The following is a 20237-nucleotide window of genomic DNA, read 5'->3' on the forward strand; positions in this document are numbered from 1 at the left end:
TAACAACAACACTGTTACAGATTCTCATTACTGGGCTGGCACTGCTACAACTACGCAAATTGACAAGGGGGGTCCTGGGAGTCCCTCTGCCAGACATTAGTCCTGGTTACGAGGGACTTACCCAGAGTCTTTAGCTCACTATCTTTCACAGAGAAGAAATATCCCAAACATATCAGTCTTTGTCCTGCCCTGGGGCAGTCCAGCACCGAAATGCTAGGCAATTCTCCTCTGAACAAGAGTACCAACAGCATCCCCAGACACGTGTTTCGGTCTGGTTGGACCTCATTAGTAGGGAGGAGCTGTGCCTCTCTAAGAATAGTGAGCAAGGGGTCCACGTCTGGATTCCCCTAGTAATTTAGGGAGAGACCCAAAGTTACTTAAATATGCAAATTGACAAGGGGGGTCCTGGGAGTCCCTCTGCCAGACATTAGTCCTGGTTACGAGGGACTTACCCAGAGTCTTTAGCTCACTATCTTTCACAGAGAAGAAATATCCCAAACATATCAGTCTTTGTCCCGCCCTGGGGCAGTCCAGCACCGAAATGCTAGGCAATTCTCCTCTGAACAAGAGTACCAACAGCATCCCCAGACATGTGTTTCGGTCTGGTTGGACCTCATTAGTAGGGAGGAGCTGTGCCTCTCTAAGAATAGTGAGCAAGGGGTCCACGTCTGGATTCCCCTAGTAATTTAGGGTGAGACCCAAAGTTACTTAAATATGCAAATTGACAAGGGGGGTCCTGGGAGTCCCTCTGCCAGACATTAGTCCTGGTTACGAGGGACTTACCCAGAGTCTTTAGCTCACTATCTTTCACAGAGAAGAAATATCCCAAACATATCAGTCTTTGTCCCGCCCTGGGGCAGTCCAGCACCGAAATGCTAGGCAATTCTCCTCTGAACAAGAGTACCAACAGCATCCCCAGACACGTGTTTCGGTCTGGTTGGACCTCATCAGTAGGGAGGAGCTGTGCCTCTCTAAGAACTACTACAACTACAACATGCAACATTCTTTACCAAACTTAAACGGCACACATGCATACCAGCAGATACATCCCAATCCAGACTGAACGAATCCAGAGCGTTTGGCATTTTCTATGGAATCTACCAATACATACGGAGGCCCTTTGGCCTGCTGCATCGGTCTTTTAAAGACTACCCACACATTTTTTTAACAGGGACTGCTAATGCAATATTTTTTTAATATGCCGCTCTAGTTTGTGGCAGTATGGAATAGGACCACGACAACCAGACGCAGGCATTGTATTACTCAAAGCATGGTCCAGCGGAATGACCATACAAGCGAAGAAGTAAGAGGTCCACTAATTGAAGGCCTACTACTTCAAAATTGAGATATTGCCAAAGAGCATACAACAGAAGGCATCATTAGTTTGAGCAGAGGCGTTGCTGGGGGGGGGGGCTGACGGAGCTATAGCCCCTGTCTTTTGGTTGTAGCCACAGATAGAAGCTCAGGGGCAACAACCAAATGGCCAGCTAGCCCGAGTCCCGCCAGTCCCGACATTAGCATAGCCCCATATCTATTCCAGACCTAGCAACACCCCTGAGTTTGAGCCACTCAGAATGCTCTTGTACCTCAGAACAAAGATCTGTGATCCTCATTCATGGTTCCCACAGAGTGCTATTCCATTGCTGTCAAGGGATTTTCATTGTGAGACACTTGGGACATTGTTAAAAAAGGACACCACATTTACATGGTCTCAAGCAGCGTAACCTGCCTTCCAGGACATTACAACTGTACTAGGAAAAAGTGTTATAGCAATTATATGTAAACTAACATGTCGAGAGTCATGTATATCAGCTCGAGAATGCGTTCTTGACTACTGTACTAGTGCAGGAGAACATTCAGATGCAAACAAATATATTGCTGCTAGGAACAGAATCGGTCCAGTCAATGTAAAGCGTTCAGGCCTATGTAGAGACATGACTCCAAGTATTCTGCAAAGATTCTACTTTCATAAGTATTTCTGTTCGGCATCTGCAAGCAAGGATCCTTGTTCTGTTTTCATATCATTCACACGTAGCTTTCTAAGGTCATTTCTTTGAACTTGCAACATTATATCAGCCGAGTCGCACCTAGAAAGCTTCTCTAATGTAGTCAAATCTAGATAAGGCTGACCTGCTCCAATTACAGCATCATGCTGCTGTGCTGGGGTGAGCCCAATTGGCAGTTACTCCCTAAAATGTTAGGCACACCCCTCTCATAAAAGCTAATGGTGAAGAAAGGCATAAGAACCAATGTATTTTGGGGAAGGAGGTCGGCCATTTTGGATTTGTTTGTCCTGCCCCATTGATGTTCGCACTGCTTTGTTGTTAGTTACCATTAAAGAAGTTTACCAACCCTCTGGTTTGGATTATTCGTGGATGAAAGAGTTCCCTGTCAATACTGATATCCCCAATGCCGTATGCACTTACCATCCTAACTCTGGATGCCAGTGCCTGCGGTATCAGTGCAGTGATGTTGCAAAGAGTAAGGGAAGAAAGGGACACTGTAGCTTTAGCCTGTCCCTCCCTCCCCAAAGCAAAGAAGAATTCTTCTGCGATCAAGCAAGCCATGCTGTCATGTGCCTGGGCCGCAGAACGTTTAGGCATGCACAATTGGAGCATGACATTCAAACACCGCACAGACTACAAACTGTTCACCCATTCCCCTTGCAGCCAACGGCATGAGAAATATACCTGCCAAACTTGCCCGCTTTGCTGCTAAACTCCAGGAGTTTGATTTTCAGGTGTCATACTAACCCAGCTGGAAGAATAAAAAGCCTACATCTCTATGGAGAATGCAACTTGCTAATGGCAGCTCTGACATACCTCAGCAGCCAATCAGTGTGTTGTGGCCTTGGTAATTGATGCAGAATTAAGCATTTGAGGGGTGGAATGGACGGACCACATCTGCAAAGACGCCACCTGTATCCGCTTACTGGAAATCACTGGTGGGGGTTGGTTACTGAACTCTCCCTTAAGCACAGTTTGTAACTGCACTGACAGATCCAGCCTGGACTAATCGAAGAAGGTGTTCTACCGATGCATTGCCATAAACTTCTTCCACCTGCTCCCTTGGGTGCTGGACTTCTGCACATGGCTCATTATGGTCATATAAGCATCAAAATTACCAAATATGGTCTCCATGACAAATATTGGCGGCCAGCAATGAACAAAGAAGTGGAGAAGGCCACCTGTTCCTGATGCGTGCGCAAGCCAGTAGACAAGCATCTGACCACATTCATGCCGCCAATGATAAGTGCCAAAAGGCCCTGCGAAGTGCGGTGCAAGATAGGCACGGACCTCATAGGCCCAATGGAATTCATGCCGCTACACCAGAGATTTGCATGAACACTCACAGAACATATGATGAAGTGGATAGATGCTCACGTCCTTCAAACAATAACCACATCTTCTACCATCCATGTGCTCACAGACATATACCGGTGTGAAGGATTCCCCAAGAAGAACAATGCAGTTCCATTCACGTTGCAAGCCATGGCCACTATCTTACAGTCACAGGGCATATGATTCTTTCGAGCAGCACTGCACCACCCCAAAAGTAATGCCAGGTCCACAGAGGTAATAGATTCCTGAAGGAAATGCTGCAATTGGCCAGATGCTCAAAAGATGACTGTCATGAAGAAGTCCAATGGGCACTGATGCACGCAGGGTGACAGTCAATTCTACCGCTGGAGTCACCCCATGTTTGCTCATGAGAGGCAGAAAGGCTTACACCAAGCTCAACCCTGCAAGGACCAGCAACCCATGGGAAGAAGAGCACGCAATCGCTGAAGAAGTGGAAAACACTGTTCTTTGGGAACAAGAGAAACGGCAGAGCTATTAAAACACCTAAAATGCCACAAGTAAAATAACCTTAACAGTGGGGTATTTCATAAAAGTCTGATTGCACCTTACGTGTAAAGAATCTGGCACCATGGATAGTCAACCCTACCATAATAAAAACAAAAAAACTCTTGTTGCCCAACTCAGTATACTCAGATGGGACATGTGTATGGAATCTATCCAAGGTAGCAGTGTACACACCCCAACAACACTACGTACAGAACAACACACAAGTATGATATGATATGATATGGCATTCATAACGCACCTATACACAAGTGTTTCGAGGCGCGACGAGGCGGGGAGGGGGAATAGAGGGAAGAACAGACAACAATCTTACTAGGCCAGGTGACATTCAGATCACGCAACGCCATGGGAAGGGGGAAGGGAACAGTGCGTGGGGGAAGGGATGGGGGAAGTGCAGTACATAGGATAGTACAATACGTAGATAAATACAACAGCGGATGGTGGCAAGTGCAAGGTAAGAGCAGGCATAAGTGCTGGTAGGGGGACTGTAGGGATACCGAATACAGTCCACAGGTGCAGGGGCTGCCACTGAGGCAGTGCAGGTGTGCAAGTGGAGGGGGCTGGGCCTGAGGTCAGAAAGAGTGGCCAGGTAGCCAGTGAAGATTTAGCCAGGAATTAGCAAGGGAGGGGGGAAGAGAACACAGAGGCAAAGAGGAAGGTTTTGAGGTGCTTCAGGAACTGGAGATGGTTCTCCTCAAGTTTCAGGGAGGCAGGAAGGCTGTTCCAGAGGGAGGCCCCTGCCGAGGAGAGAGATCTACCACCAACTCGTTGCTTGGAGGGCGGATGACACTGAGGGAGTTGGAGGCGGATGAGCAAAGAGCTTGAGAAGGAAGATATTTGGGAAGAGAGAGTTGAAGATATTGTTGAAGTACAAGTTAATAACTCAAAAACCGAAAAAGCAAGCGCACAACAAGCACATAGTTTACAGTCCAACAATGCCAGTGTACCTATAGAAAATAGTAACACAGAAATAGACCAGAGCAATGAACTAGAGCATCATCTGATGAACAACAACAAAAGAAGACGTGACATTGCACTGGATATAGTAAGAAAAAGAAAAGCGGGAAATCAACCACCAAAGTACACAACAACCCCTCTAAAATCAAAGTGACTGGTATTAATATAGAAATGACAAGAACACACATGAAGAAGACATCAACAAGATTTCAAGTGTTTGAAAGGTATTAAACCATTCCCCCTTTGGAAAGGATTAGAAGTAGCATCCCTTTAAGGTGCGCAGCCCATGGGCGCACTCATACCCTACTTCACTTATGCAGGGACGCACTGTGCAAGAACACAAAAACAGGGTGCTGAATTATGATGTTACTGGTCAATAAAGGTTCCGAATCATTACTATTGATCAGTGGTCGAAGTGCATCAAAAGAAGTAGTGGAACTATGCTCCCCGCTGGCCTGCACCGTTCTCCACAAACCCTATCACCACGCCCCCTCCCACACACAATACAAACACTCACACAAATGCGCCTGCTGTTTAAGGGAACGTTCTGTGCAGTGCGCTGAAGTGCAAGTTTCAACTGCTTTCTACCGTTTTAATTTAAAACGAAACCATTCCCGGACGGTTTCTTTCCAAAATAAAAGTATAAGCAGAGGCGTAGACAAGGTAGGGCCTGAGCGGGCAAGGCCCACCAAAAAACTGTAAATGCCCACTCAGCAGCGCTGTGGGCATTTACAGATGCTAATGTCGCTCCGGTGGGCCCAACTACATTAACTTCAGGCCCCACTTGTTAGGCAATCCTGGCTACGCCTCTGAGTATAGGAATAGTACAACGTAATTTTAAAAAGTAGAGGAGCACTGCATTTTACACATAAAATGCCAAATGAAAGGAAAGTGTAAGTTTCACTTCGCCTCCCCCCTCCTCTGACCTGATAGATGGACAGCTCCTGCTGTCTGAAGCACTTTTGGAGTAGGGCAGGAGTGCAATGTGCGCCGCTCTAGACTCCCAGCGGGGAGGAGCGGCACCCTTTACACCACTCCGATCGACCACTGCTATTGATCATGAGTAGCTCATCATTGCAATCTGAGACTTGTAACAAAAAGTCCTATCTTTGAATACCACCACGATATTGAGGGAAACCGAAAGCAAGAGGTGGAGGAAATCGAGAGGGAAAAGGCTAGAGTTAGAACTTGAATGAGATGCATGGAGTGGCCCATTTATTGAAGGCAGGAGAAAAAGAAATCAGAAAATGGACAAAGCAGAAGGATTTTGTAGGAGAGAAACAAAAGAAAAGGTGGAAAGTGCTATGTGAAGAGCAAAGGAAGCAAGAGGGAATGGAAGGAACAAGGAAATAGATAATGACGGGGCATCCAAAGGGTCATTGAAAAATGAGATGAGATATATAAGCAAAGAAATATATAGAGTATACAAAGGTAGAGAGGACCACAATGAAATAAAGATTAGCTAGGTGAAAGAGAGCTGTGCAATAAACAGTGTCGAGAGCAGAGGGAGGGCACGAGGGGCATAGAATAACACCTCTTGAACTGGTGATGGAATATGAAAGGTCTAGAATGTAGTGCCTTGTGGAGTTACTACATGCCCCCCAATGGCCATTTTGGAGCAGCGGTCAGTAGCAGAGTCTGACTAGTTCTCTGTCTAGCTGAGGTTTACAGATATATGTGGATGTTCGAGAGCTATAGGAGAGGATTATGAGGAGGTGGAGGTAGACTGAGCTCAAGTGGCTCCAGCAAACTCAAGCAGCAGGGCTCAGGCTCACGCTCTTCATGTGTCACAGGGTTCCTACTGCAGAGGCTAGAAAGGTCAGCCGCTTTCAACACATTCTTATCAGCTATCCCTTTTGCCTTACTCTGTTTTTTCTTCTGAATGACTCTCTGTTGCTGGTGGACTGGGAGGAAATACCACTGTATAAAGCCCAGCGCTGGCCTCTTGCATCACTTCCGGTGGGGCAGTACTGCCATCTTGTATTGCTTCCTGGTGAAGCACGCTCTCATCTTTCCCCACTTTCTGCTTTGCTGACTCCTCCTGTTGGGGTAGAAGTTCTTCTGTGGCTGGAGCCTCCTCACACGGCTCCTCGATTGGGACGCACACTGTAAAGAGAAAAAAGGTTGACAAGAGAGAGTGATTCGCACCATTAGCAGTGCACACCAACAATTAAATACATCTATCAGGAGCTGGGCGGTATCCCGGCGCAAATTGAATCTCCCATCACATGGCAAATGTAGGCTGAAATACTCAAATAGTGCCAATAAATGCCATCCTTTCAGTCAGGGTGTCCATCCCACAGAATGTGCCCCACAAGTCACCCCAGTAGCTTGCTCATTAGAAATAGAAGGGACTTTAAGGGATTTTCTTTGGGCTGATCTTTCCTCACAAAAATTAATCGAATCATGTGGTTCGAATACCCCTGTGTACTTTTCTGGTCCTAGTGACAGTCTTTCTTCTGGGGATTAATTTATATGCATTTAATGCATAGCAGGTTTGGGGGATTGGCTTATTTTATGCTACCTCGTATGCACATGGATTTACTTTGGGCTCAGTGGCACTTCTCTGTACTTTGATAACTGCCATTTAAAAGTGCCAGCATTTCCACATGTGATGGAATTCGTCAGTTGGACTTTCCTGGTCATTACCGGCTCGCCCTAAGCCTTTTGTTTTCCACCTGCATTCACCTTTCACACAGTCTATTCTTGACGGGTCACACGTGGCCTCTAGGCTTGTCAGTCCCAGAATTAATATTCGGTAGATTGCCCTATCGGAAAAATGGGAGGATAATCCTGGGCAAAAAGCCACCGCACGTCAAGGGCTCGCTTGAGCACAGCTTAGTCTATCATGCGACAAACACGACGTCTTATTACCCATCGCTTTTGGAAACGGCCTCAGCTATACAGTCCCTTTGATTTCAAACATGTTAGGATATGTTTTCTTTTCTGCAGTTCTGATTTAAGGTATACCTGAACTGTATCTACATGCGTTCCCGCGTCCCCACACTGCATCTTCCCATCCCTCTGTCTGTGGCACCTGCACTCCCTGTCCCCATTCTCTTCCCTCTTCTCCTTCTTCTCTACAGAAAAGGGTTTGGATGCCCCAGGCACGTGCCCAATGCACAACTTCTCCAGACAAGTCGTACTACTCTGGGACGACGATGGTAGTCAGTAATAAAAGGGCATCACCGTGTGCATGGGCGGTGGATCCAGAGAGCTCATTGCAATGGTTGCCACAGACCCCCATTGCTGCATTATGTGCGCCATTGGATCCTGTTACCAAGGAGGTTCCATCTATTCTTCCTACCTCTGTGCTATAGGCAGAACATTACAAATGGCGATGATGATGGCGGGATGGGGAACTCAGAAGACTAAGGAGCCCTTCTAGCCCCACCACCCATGCCTTGAACAAGAGGAAGAACCATCCCCACCTCAATACCTATGCCAGAATTTGAAACTCAAGCTGCCCCCTCATCACTCGGCCCAAAATGGGTACGACAGGTAGAACGCCTAGAGCCATAATTTGCAACCCACAAGGAATCAGGCAATGATGCAAAATACAATCAAGAATGGTGTTTCATGGAGGGGTGAATGTCCACATAATCGTTAGACCCTTACCCCAGTAGACACTTTGTACGGCTCAGCACAAGGGACACTGGCTGAATACTCTATCCCACGAGCAAAAGCTGACTATGAACGGTTCCAGCTCGAACCCGCCAATGCTTTACAGGCCAGATTCTGGCATCCGGTAGACACGTCCATCCTCTGGGACTAAACCTATGAAGTCGCCACGCAGCATATCCAGGGCAGTTACAATAACAAACTCCCAAAGCCACATACTGTGAGGTATGGTGACCCCAGGAGTTCACCGAAGTCCGAGCAGAGAAGATGGAGGTTGCAATCATTCCAGGACGTAGCCAAAGCAGAAGTGCAAGCCGTGGGTAAGAAGCATGCATGCAAGAGGCCTTAAAGCAGCCAAGCTAGATCCCCGAAAGGGAAGGGTGCACCCAGGACTCCGGAAATGCCCAGAATTTTGCAATGACTGCAGCGGCAATCTACCCCATAATGGCATAAGATTACCTTGAGGCACGGGGTATATTTAAATGTATGACCTGGCGCCAGTATAAAGTAATTTAGTGAGCGGAAGCTAATGGTTATTCCCCAAAATAGACACCTTTACCCTCGGTGTCTTGAATGAGAGAAATTCAATAGTGTTTTTTCGTGATATTCCATGCTTGAGTTTATGTTTAAACTAATCTGTATTTTGGGAGACAGCAATACATTCACACTATTATTCATGCATCTAGTAAAATAGTCCAAAAGAAAGCTTTCTTTGGTCCTGTAACTCAGCCCCGTGGACTTACCTGACGCGGTAATGACCCCACCCATCAGGAGGGTTTATTGCATAAATAATGGCATTTGGACTCAATGTGGATCTAGCAACAGTGTAAAATATGATGTATGTTCTTCATCAATGGTTCGTATTCATTGATTGTGATCACAATGTAATGCTCCTCTAATTAATTACAGAAACTGGTACCATTTCATGACATCATCAGATGGAGATTATTATCTGCATCATGAAAAGATTGTTCAAATTCAACAAAGATTCATTCGGAAAACCACTATCATGTTATTTACATTGTTACTTGAGCTAACAAGGGCATGTTACTAACGAATAAACAGCATTATTTGGATAATATGTGTCATCCTATTTCCAAAGCACCACATCATTGGAGTATGGTAGAGAAAGATAGCAAAATGTATAGAAGTTATACCTTAATATAAACAATTTTGATAATTGATACAAACTCAAAGAGTAACATCCCTTATTATATTTAATCAAATTAAATATGGAGGAATACCTATAATGCAAATCAATAATGTTGCTAAAACATTGTGAATAACCATCATGCAACATTGTTATTTGTTTTTTGACGACAGGCGACATGCCATCATCGTGTTATGACGTCACAGCGTGCTGCATTAACAAAATGGCAGCCTAGCTTGAACCGTTTCAAGGGACTACAGATGAGCGAATTTGACAAGGAAACAAAGGTTCCTTAGGAAAGTAATAACTTGTTTTTTTCTGTTTCACAATTTTTTCTCCAGTAGGGCACCAATATAGATTTACAACTTAATGAGACTATCAATATATATTTTAAAAATTTAGGCAACAGTCCTCTAGTTTGAACACGAGTCCCCATAAAAGTTGTAATATGGATTATTAGTTACAACTACAGTCTACGGGTTAGTACATTCTGTCTCAACCCACTCAAAGTTTAACACGTCACAGACAGAACACAGTTATTTATAAAGTTATTCCTCAATCTCAATTCCTTACAGATAGCTAAATGTCCCTACAGAAAACACTCTATCCCGATGTGCGTGTACCTAGCCCTGGTATAGCGCTGGTGTGTCGCCGTACGAGTGACACACCGGCCCTGACATTTGGAATAGAACTACACAAGGTTACTAAAGCAGCCGGAAAGGAGACAACAACACTTATCTCACGGACTGCAGCCTGTCAGCCATACATCAGAGGACAGATCATATGCATGTCAGATTTGGGAGAGCAACATACCCTTAAGAAACCATCATTCGGGGTTATAATAAAAAGAGATAAACACCGATGGATCTCTGAAGACACAGGGATAGTACCACACACACCTATGTAAGGCATCCTTATAGGGATTGAAAAGAAAACGAAGACGTCCCACATCAAATTGAGATGCCCTCCCGAAACAAGACAGATGGAGCGCAAGACAAGAAACCAGAAGATTGTCTCTTTTAACAATACACTGTGACCACACAGGCCACATATTGAGTCCTGAAAAAAGCGGAGGGTAGGTCTAATTCTGCTGAAACCGGTTGACTAGTAGTGGATCCGGATGATTTCCTGATCCCCTTGACTCATAAAAATTAAAATTGAGTTTGGCTAAACCACAATCACTTTTTAAGAAGAAGCAAAAGTAAATAATGAGTCACATATGGAATGAATTACTTACCCATATGTTTGCTATTTTAATTTAGAATTGTGATAAGTCACACAAATTGGAAGCAATATGAATAAAGGACAAAGGAATTTACTTCCAAGCAGTGTGCTCTTAGTCTTAGCAGATGAGGAAAGTAGTGAGAGAGGATAGGGCGAGTATCTCTACTATAGAGAGTTTTCTGTAGGGACATTTAGCTAACTGTGGGGAATTGAAATTGAGGAATAACTTTATAAATAACTGTGTTCTGTCTGTGACGTGTAATACAGACTATAACATAAATAACATGATACAGATGTGTAAGTGCACCAACATTTGTTTTGAAGCCAATGCTTTGAAATATAAGGCACACTTTATGTGGGCTACTGTGACAAACCTGAGGATGTCGTCCCTTCTGTCCTGGGGGGAGACCTTTCTAATGGGGCCAGGGCGGGGCGTCCATGGTACAAGAGTCCCACTGGGGGTCGTGTACCAAAGCCACTCATGTGATTGGGGACGAAAACTCTCAGTGAAAGCAGTATACCTTTGCTTCTGTAATTTCTAACCCGTCTCCAATATTAAACCCTCCTTACCCCTTCTAGACAGAGCTAATGTCTTTTATTGTCAAGACAATATATTTTATCTTTTATAGGCAGAGTCCAGAGGTGATTAGGAAAAAGCAAGTCTGGTTTAAGGGGTCTTATGACAAGTGGTCTTTGTCTGCTTGCATCATACCCAAATTGATTTCTGCTAAAGGAAGTGGAGGACGCCGGAAGGAATGACAGGTACAGAGAGAAACAAGATAGTGAAACCCTTCTACACTTGTGCTGCACTCCCTCTGTCTACACTAACCAGGCATCCTTCTCAGACCCATAGCATCAAAGGGCCATTGATATGCAACACAGTGGTGTGAGGCTAGCCCTTTTGTATAGGGTTTGCCCTTTGATTACAGTTTCCCAGGACAGCTCCTCCTGAGAGACTGTCTTGCTGCAGAGAGACGTTACCTGACCTAACAAAGAGTCAAAGGAGCGGCAGCTTCCACTGGCTTCTGCCCTGCGGGTTGCTGCAGAGAAACCAAGTTTAAGGGGAATACACATATCCTGTTCATGGCTAACCTGGCTCACAGTTTTGACAATTGTATGATACAGTATCAGGTGTGGCTTTAATAATAATATGAAATACCAGCCACCATTCCCCTCACTCAGGTTTGGCTTATGTTTACAGATTATAACTGCCACCAGGATGGTGCTTTCTTATAATTATGTAGCTTGGCAACAGAGGTGCATATTTTAAATGTAGCTCCTGCTCTGACCTGACTTGGCTGTCACTGCAGCTGTAAAGAGGGCACCTGTGACCTCTGAACCTGCTCTGTACCACTGGAGAGTAGGCAGAGCAAATTAGTATCCTAATGCAGCAGGGCGCAGTGTTCCACTAACCTTTTTGCATGGAGTTTTCTGAAGCGGGTCTGGTCAGCAGACCACCCTTTATGAGATGGAATTACCAGCATCATTTTATTATTAATACAAATCAAAAAGGGCCAGGGCTTCTCCACCCTTGCCAGATGGCAATCCTTCACACCTTCCCATAATGCGATTGTCTGGGGAGGATAGCTCAGTGGCAATGTGCGCGCCTTGGAAACAAGACAACATGAAGCAACACAGGTTCGATCTCCGTGTCCGCGCTTAGAAACCTCTGGGTGTTTAAGCACGTTATAAATATGCAACTAAGACACACACACGAAAAAAAAAAAACATTACGCAACTTTTAAAAAAAAAAGAACATTCTGTAACAGCTCCTTGATGCCTGCGGGCTGTGTGAGCGCTTTAAAAATGTTAAATAAATAAATAAATAAATCATGCGGGGTGTATGCATTATTTAGAGAAGCAATTGGGACCATAATGTATATCAATATTTAATTGTAATTTGTATGCATGTGGCCTACTAGATGCTTATGCATTTGTAAATAGCACCTTTTTTTTATTATTGTTGAAATAATATCCTTCAGCCCGTTTTACACCTATCTTTTTTTCAGTCATCTCTCTTCTGTATTAATGATTGTTCTCCTAAGAGAATAATGTTATGGTGCGAATAGTTGGATGTAGATATATTACAAACATATTTTATTCTTAAAAGTCTTTGGCAGCACTTTCCTCCAACATATGGTGGCTCTGTTTTCAACATTGGACAGCCCCAAAAGGAAACTGGAGTAATAAGTAATTGTAATTTGAGCTGCATCACACAAGCGGCAAGTAGCCACAATAAGAGAGGCCTAGTTTCATTATAATGGGTTCACATCTATTAAAGCCATGTAGTTTGAATGCTGATGTTCTCTGTGCAGTTTACACTTAAAGGTCCTGGTAGAGGAAGCCTCTATAGTCAACACCCTGTGGCGCGCGCGCTGGTGTTGTCCGGCCATACCGCAGATCCAGACTGCGCCACCATTCAGGGCTTTAGGGGAAGAGAAAGGGCTTAGGGAAGCAAGCAGAAGATCTGCACAGACATGGCCTGTTTCCTCAGGTATTCATGAAGCTCCCCGGGAATTTGCGGGTATATTGGAGAAGGAAGGGTTGAAAGGGGAAGGTAATTCTTTTGGACCAGGATGCCGATCTGAATGCGCAGTCTGAATCTTGATGGGATCCCCAGGTTTCAGCATGGAGCTGTTTACACTTTGCACTGGGTATGCGGTTGCACCAGAATCATTTCTGAAAGCATGGTCTTCCTTTAGAACATGGTTAAGGTACTCTGGAAATGGCGTCTAATAGGTAAGAGTTCTTCCTTTAACTTTTCCACCAACACACTTGCCATACCCTTGGATAGGTAGGCGTGGTGCTGAGATGTCCTTTCTAAGCTACTTCAATAACTGCTTGGCTTGGATCCATTTGGAGAAATCACCTTGCTATTTCCGATCAGCACTTCATTTTGGTAAAATATGTCTTTGTCAACTTTTCAGTAAGAAGGAAGCCGAAGTGGTAATTCCATGTCACAGGGCCATACATTTGTTGCGTATTCCTTGACTTTTGACAAAACATCATTGGTGTCCATAGTTTTAGACCGCACTTCTTTAGCCAGGCCGTTGCTGTTGTCAGGGGGAATATCCTCGAATGTGCTTGTTTTTTTTCTTCGGTGGGCAGTCTCGAAAGGCAGTCTGATTGACTATTACATTTGCCTGGGTTGTGCCGCATGTTGAAAGTGAACTCTTGCAATTTCGAAGCAAGACTTGCAATGCAGGGGAGTTCACGCTCATGTGCCTGCAGAGCTCAGCAGATGAGTGAATGGCTTATGGTCCACATATAGGAAAACTTCCCCAAATGTATGCCAACACTTACCTTTCGATTACTGATTAATTTGTTCAAGCCATGATAAGTCATTTTGACGTCAAAGCCACAATGCATTCATTCGATTTCCTTTTCTGTATCAATGTGGCATCAAATCCCTAGGCCATGGTGCCAACTGCAATTGATGTGGGTAAGTTAGGGGTCAAACAGCTTCTGTGGAATTTGATCATATCGAAAGCTGGTTGCGAATAATCTGTCCACGGGTAGTCAGCTCCTTTTTTTTAACAATCTTCTCAGGAGTTCTGTTTTGTTGGAGACGTTTTCGATAAACTGTGTGCAATATTCTGAAAGCCCCTGAAAGACTTCAATTGTTCTTTGTTCTTGGGGTGAGCTGCTTTCACAAGGGGCTTAGGTAAATCCATTTTTGGACTTCATCCCTTCCGCTGACACATTGTACCCTAAATATACAACTTCTAGTTGTTGGAACATGTATTTGTTTCTGTGAGGTTTTAAATCAGCTGTTGAAGCATGTTGTGCAATTATCTCACCATTCATCACTATAATTCTTGAAAATACACCACTTGGGCAACGTCCCCAAGGACATGGTCCATCATTAACTGAAACACTGTCGGTGCCAGCGACAATCCAAATGGTATTCTGGTGTAGTAAAACAACCATATCAGTGTAACAAATGCAGTGACAGATATTGTGCCTCATTACGAGTTTCCCACGAATGTGCCGGTGATTCCATGAAACCGGTGGCACCATTTCTGGCAACCGTAACCAGAGAATCACTGGCACATCATAACACCATGGGAGCGTGCAATCTGGCAGGCCGGAAACAGTGTGACTAGCATGACGGAAACACTGTCGTCGACAACTAATGCTGGTGCTTCCGTCAGCAAAAATGCTGGTGGCACTGTTACCGGTTTGTATCCGATGGAAACACTGGCAATGGAAAAACCGGTACCGTAAACAACGTTATCCCACGAACTGGAAGCTTGCCAGCGGCCATTTTGAAAGACTCAATCCACATTAATTCACCAACTTTCTGTTGCCATCCGGTCACTGTGATACTGGCATCTTGACTGCAACAATGAATGAAGAGGTACATTTTATTTACCAAAGCTAAGTCTTCACCATAATTGCCTGAAAGGGGAATGAGGATCTGGGTGTCATCTGCATAGTTAGTGTAGGTGACACCCAGCCTGTCCAATTTGACAAATAAAGGCTTTGTAAATATATTGTTCATGGTCGGCGATACACAAGAGCCTTGTGGAATGCCACAGGTAGTCAGGATAGGGTCTGCCGATGCTGATGGGGAGAAAACTCTCATCGTTCTATTGTTTAAGAAAGATTGGACCCAGGCAATTGCATCTTTGGAGAAGTAGGCCGCTGAGGCCAAGTGTCTGCACAGCACTTCATGGTCCACCAGGTCAAAGGCGGTCAAAAGGTCAGGGAAGAGAAGCATGGCAGTCTTCCCATTGTCCTTGAGCTCATCAATTTGTGTGTTAAGGTTGATTAATGCCGTTTCCGTGCCATGTTGTGGCCTGAAGCCGGATTTGTGGGAGGTGATTGGCCTCAAGGTAAGTTTGTATTTGCGGGTATGCTCCTTTATCGATTATTTAGAGAAGGAAGAGAAGGAAAGGCACTTTAGTGATCGGCCTGTAGTTGATTGGGATGGCGGGATCTAGGGTTTGTTTTTTTAATTGTGGTATAACCCAAGATTCTTTTAGATTACTTGGGACAGTGCAGGTCGTGAAGGAGGTGTTAATTAATTTTGAAATTAATGGTACGAGATCTCTCGCTGCCTCTTTAATTATTTGGGCGGGACAGTTGTCGCCTTGGCAGTTAGATGGTTTCAGAGATTTGATAATTTTTTCAGTTTCTTGGATGGGTACGTTAGCAAATTTGAAAGCTTCTAGAATGCAGGGTGATTCGGAGAGGGTGGTTGGAAGCGAGTCAAGATTAGGCAAGGAGGCTTTTTTGTTTGCAATCTTGTTTTGCAGCGATGTTATTTTGTTGGCTAGAGCATTCTGTATGCTTGTGCACCATGGTTTATCCTTAGGTGCATTGTCTGTTGGTGGAATTGGGGATTCCATTTCACGTAGTATCACAAATAATTCTTTGGTATTAGAACTCGCATTAGAGATCCTTTCATTGTAAAGGTCTTTTTTAGTGTGAATTATTTCCTTTTTTGTAGTTGTTAGCAAAGTTAGTTAAGAGCAACTTGTTTTCATCCGTGGGAGTGTGTCGCCATGAGGTTTCTAATTTTCTTTTTTGTAATATCAGTTTTTTGAGATGTGGAGTGAGCCAGGCATTAAGGTGTGCGTGTTGTTTACTTCTGCGCATTTTGAGCGGTGCAATGGTGTCTAGAGCCTTAGGCATAGTGTTGTTATAAGCTTGGACCATGATGTTAGGGTCGGAAGTATTTGGGAGAGAGTTGAGGGATGGGGTGTCCAGTTAAAGGATCGATTACAAAAGGTTTGAATGCAAAAGGTGGTGAGTCAATAGGATCGAAAACCAAAGGTTTGAATTTTTTTTAATGATATCTTTTTTTGGGGTTTCCGTGTAGGTAAAAAAAGTGTTTTTTACCACAAAAACAGGGGTGGGGGGGTAACCCCCCAAAAATTTTTTTTTTTAAAAAAAATGTTCAAACCTTTTGTTTTCGGTCCTTTTGATTCGAACCAATTGTAATTCAAACCTTTTGATTCAAACTTTTGACCTGTAAGTGAGGGATGGTAGGATGTGTGGTAGTAGTCTTTCTGGTGTGATTTTTATTTGCTTCTCATAAAAAGGGTAGGTTGTTTAGGCGTGGTTAAGGTGAAGGCGATCAGATGGTGGTCGGTCGAGTGTTGTGGGGTAACCCTAGTAATGGATTTTTCACAGTTTTGGTCCACCAACCAGTTTAAGGTCCTGCCTTTGACGTGGGTAGGTGAGGAAACTCTTTGTGTTAGTCCTTGTTAATTAAAACCGAGGTTAAAATCATGCAGTAATAATATTTGAGAGGAATCTTTAGAATTGTTTGCCAGAATGCTGGATATGTCCTCCTCAAAGGTGCCAATGGGACAGGGAGGTCTGTAGAGTAGGTTGATGGTTAGAGTGTGGCTATCGGAAATAGGGAGTTTGCCAGTGAGCTGTTGGCAGGAGTTGATAGGGGAGGGGGTGATAGTCTTATGGCAAGGTCAGAGTTAGCTATGAGGGCTAATCTGCCTCCTTTGGCATTAGTTATGTCAGCTCTGAATATTTGGTCGTTTCCGGGTACTGCTAGCGTGAGGGCTGGGCCAGCTGCGTCATGCAGCCATGACTCAGTGACAGCTAGGATGTCAAGGTCCTCTGTGGAGATGGTGTCAGCTATTTCAGTGGCATGTGCCACTAGTGACCTGGCGTTGATCAGAGCGCCAGAAATTGAAGTCAGATTTTTAGGATCCTGTACTCTGTTGAGGTCGGATTTAGATGGAACAGTGTTGATTTTGGTTTTGTGGGGCAAATGGGGCGTTGAGATCAAGGTTCCATTTAGGGTCTCAGTGTCTAAGCTAAGTGTAGATTTGATTCCAGAAGTATTTTCATTCTGTTTATGGCTAAGCATTATAATATTTCTACAGCGCGGCTTATAGAGACGGGGTAGTCTGGTCCGGAGTCTGCTGTTTCTGGCCGCTAAAGGGCAGGGTGTACACCGGCTGTAGGTCATAGTAGAAGCTATGAACTGCGAGATAATTAGTACTAAGATTAGAGATGGTAGGGACAACTGGGCAATCCTGGGGGGAATAATTTCTCAATAGCTCAGTTAGGTTGCTTAGTTGTGTTTGAGTAGGGACTAGTAGTGATTGGAGTCCAAACTAAGCAAGGGTAGGACTAGGTGAGCAATGCAATGAGCTGGAATTCAAACCAGGGCAAATATAGTACGAGCTAGGTTGGTCAGCAATAAACCTACACTCGTGAACAGGGTGATTATCATACATAAGTTGATATAGTGGTGAGTTGTGGTCAGCTAATCATCAGGTGTAGGCGAAAGCAATTCGGTAGTGGGTAGTTATACAGTTTAGGATGATGATGTGCTAGGTAGTCAACAGGACTGAACTAGAGTGTTCAGGTAGTAGGTAATCAACAGTGGGTCCATAGAGTTCAATCAGCAGGGTTATCAACATACAAGGCTAGAGCCATTAACAACAAGTATTGGCTGTAACTAGGAGTGATCATGCAGAGGTTAAGTGACCTCTAGTAGGTTGGATGAAGCACACTGCTAGGCTGGAAACGCATAAACAGATTGGTGCAGTGACAAGCGAGCTATATGTCAAACATTAGGCAGGAGGCTTTGCTTGAATAATGCAGATACAGTTGCAGTAAATCGTGGATACGTGGGTGGGTGGCACAATATTATGCAAACTGTAGCCTGTACACATTGTAACAATAACGTGCAAACAATCTACATAGGGTTATGTTAACTTGAATAGTATAGAAGAGAGCACTGCAAGTTAGGGAAGCTAGGCAACGAGGCGTAGTAACATTCAAGTTCATCATTCTACATCGGGTTACGTTGCACTAGGTAATATGGATACATGCACAGCAAGTTAGATCAGCAAGTTAGAGCAACGCAGGCATAAGAACTGTACATGATGAAATGGGTCACAGAGAGTTAAATGAGGCACGTGAAAACAGTAATATACTTGGGGGCAGATCCTGGTGATGGGCGTGACCAGTTTTGATGGGCGACCAGGAGGGTCTAGGTTGAGTAAGTGTAGGATGCTGTGATCCAAAGTCCAGGCCAAATAGTTCAGAGTGGCGACAAGGTGCCTAGATGGGTATAAGCCAACAATGCACAGCAATCATAGCAAGTGGAGGGTAGTACTCTAGCCAAAAGTTGCAAGGTGGTACGCAAAGTAGATACAGCAGTAACACGTTATTAGGGTTGCACGTAACAGTAGCCTACGGAGCGGGAGATGCAGTAGGTTATTCAATGAACACGCTATATGCAGAACCTAGATAAAGTCGTAGAGGTTCGATGCCGTACATGACTATGGATATTTTAACAGTGCTAAAACAAGCAGCATAGTTTGTAGGACCCTCAGGTCGCGCTCACCTTGGGTGGGTATGTTAGAGTCTGGAGTCGGCACAGTGCGGCAAACAGGAGGCAAAATAGGGCCTTAACCTAGGCCTTTACCGCAGGATGGCTACCGCCTTACAGTCACACTCATTGGGTGATAAAGCAAGCGTTAACTAGCAACAATGGTTAACAGCCTCGCTTTCAACCCGCGTTGCGCCGGCCATTTTTGGAAGGGCAGAGGCTCGGCGGCAACGTGGCAGGCGGCTTCAGGAAAGGAAAAAAGTAATGAATATCTGATTATGGCCAGTATATGTCAGTATATGTTCCGCCTGATGCACATACAGCGCAACATTGTACAGGCCAGTACTATCTTCCACACCTTCACTGGGCTGTACGCGAGGGCCCCCCCCTGAACGGTGAAGGCAACGGAAATGTGCCTTCAACAGTCCAAAGGTCTGCTCGATGGGCATTCGTGTCCAGATGTGAGCGTGATTGTAAGCTATTTCCTGCTGAGTCTGGGGATCTATCACAGGGGCCATCAGCCATGGCAGAAATGGGTCACCAGAATCACCTGCATGGGATAGGATACAGGAAGGGCCATTACATTCAAGTGACTGGACAGTGCACACAGCTAGGGATGTGTGTGTGTGACACATGCATATGGGTCTGTGAACTTGCAGGCCCTCATTCGCTCTAATGGACCCTGTGACAGGTAATGCTGGTCAGGCCCTGTGTAGGGCCTGTCTCCCAAAGATGAGTTGATGGGGTGGGTGAGGCTGTGTGGAGATATGCTCAGTATTGTGACATGGGAGTGATGCATTCTGGTACCTGTGGTGCATTGCATGTGCCTGTCCATCCGTGCTCAGATTGTGATGATGTGTCCATACGTTGACACATGTGGTAGATGCCAGCCGTGGCCACCCACATTTGCATGCGATTGTGTCGCTGCATTGGCATGGTGGCTGTGGGACATGCAATGGGGCCAGACAATGAACCCCCCTCCCCGTGCCCTGGTTCCCATTCAACTAGGTGTGTGTGTTGATGCTTTCACTCAACCAATAGCCAGGCCTGCTGTTGCCCCTGACGTGCCATGTATGCAGGCAGGGTGCTATTCCGCAGGACC

The 20237-nt window shown here is 44.9% G+C and overlaps 1 protein-coding gene across 7 annotated transcripts in view; it reads right to left on the reverse strand.

Moving 5' to 3' along the window:
* Positions 1–20237, reverse strand: part of CNGB1 (cyclic nucleotide gated channel subunit beta 1) — a 1007057-nt gene that overhangs the window by 533602 nt on the left and 453218 nt on the right. For all 7 annotated transcript variants that reach the window (XM_069654372.1, XM_069654395.1, XM_069654388.1 and 4 more), the window contains exon 17: positions 6689–6929. In XM_069654372.1, coding sequence (XP_069510473.1) covers positions 6689–6929 — 241 coding nt within the window. The remainder of the gene's footprint in view (positions 1–6688; positions 6930–20237) is intronic.

This window comes from Ambystoma mexicanum, chromosome 1p (assembly GCF_040938575.1).
Source record: "Ambystoma mexicanum isolate Mex_15411 chromosome 1p, UKY_AmexF1_1, whole genome shotgun sequence".
Lineage (NCBI taxonomy): Eukaryota > Metazoa > Chordata > Amphibia > Caudata > Ambystomatidae > Ambystoma > Ambystoma mexicanum.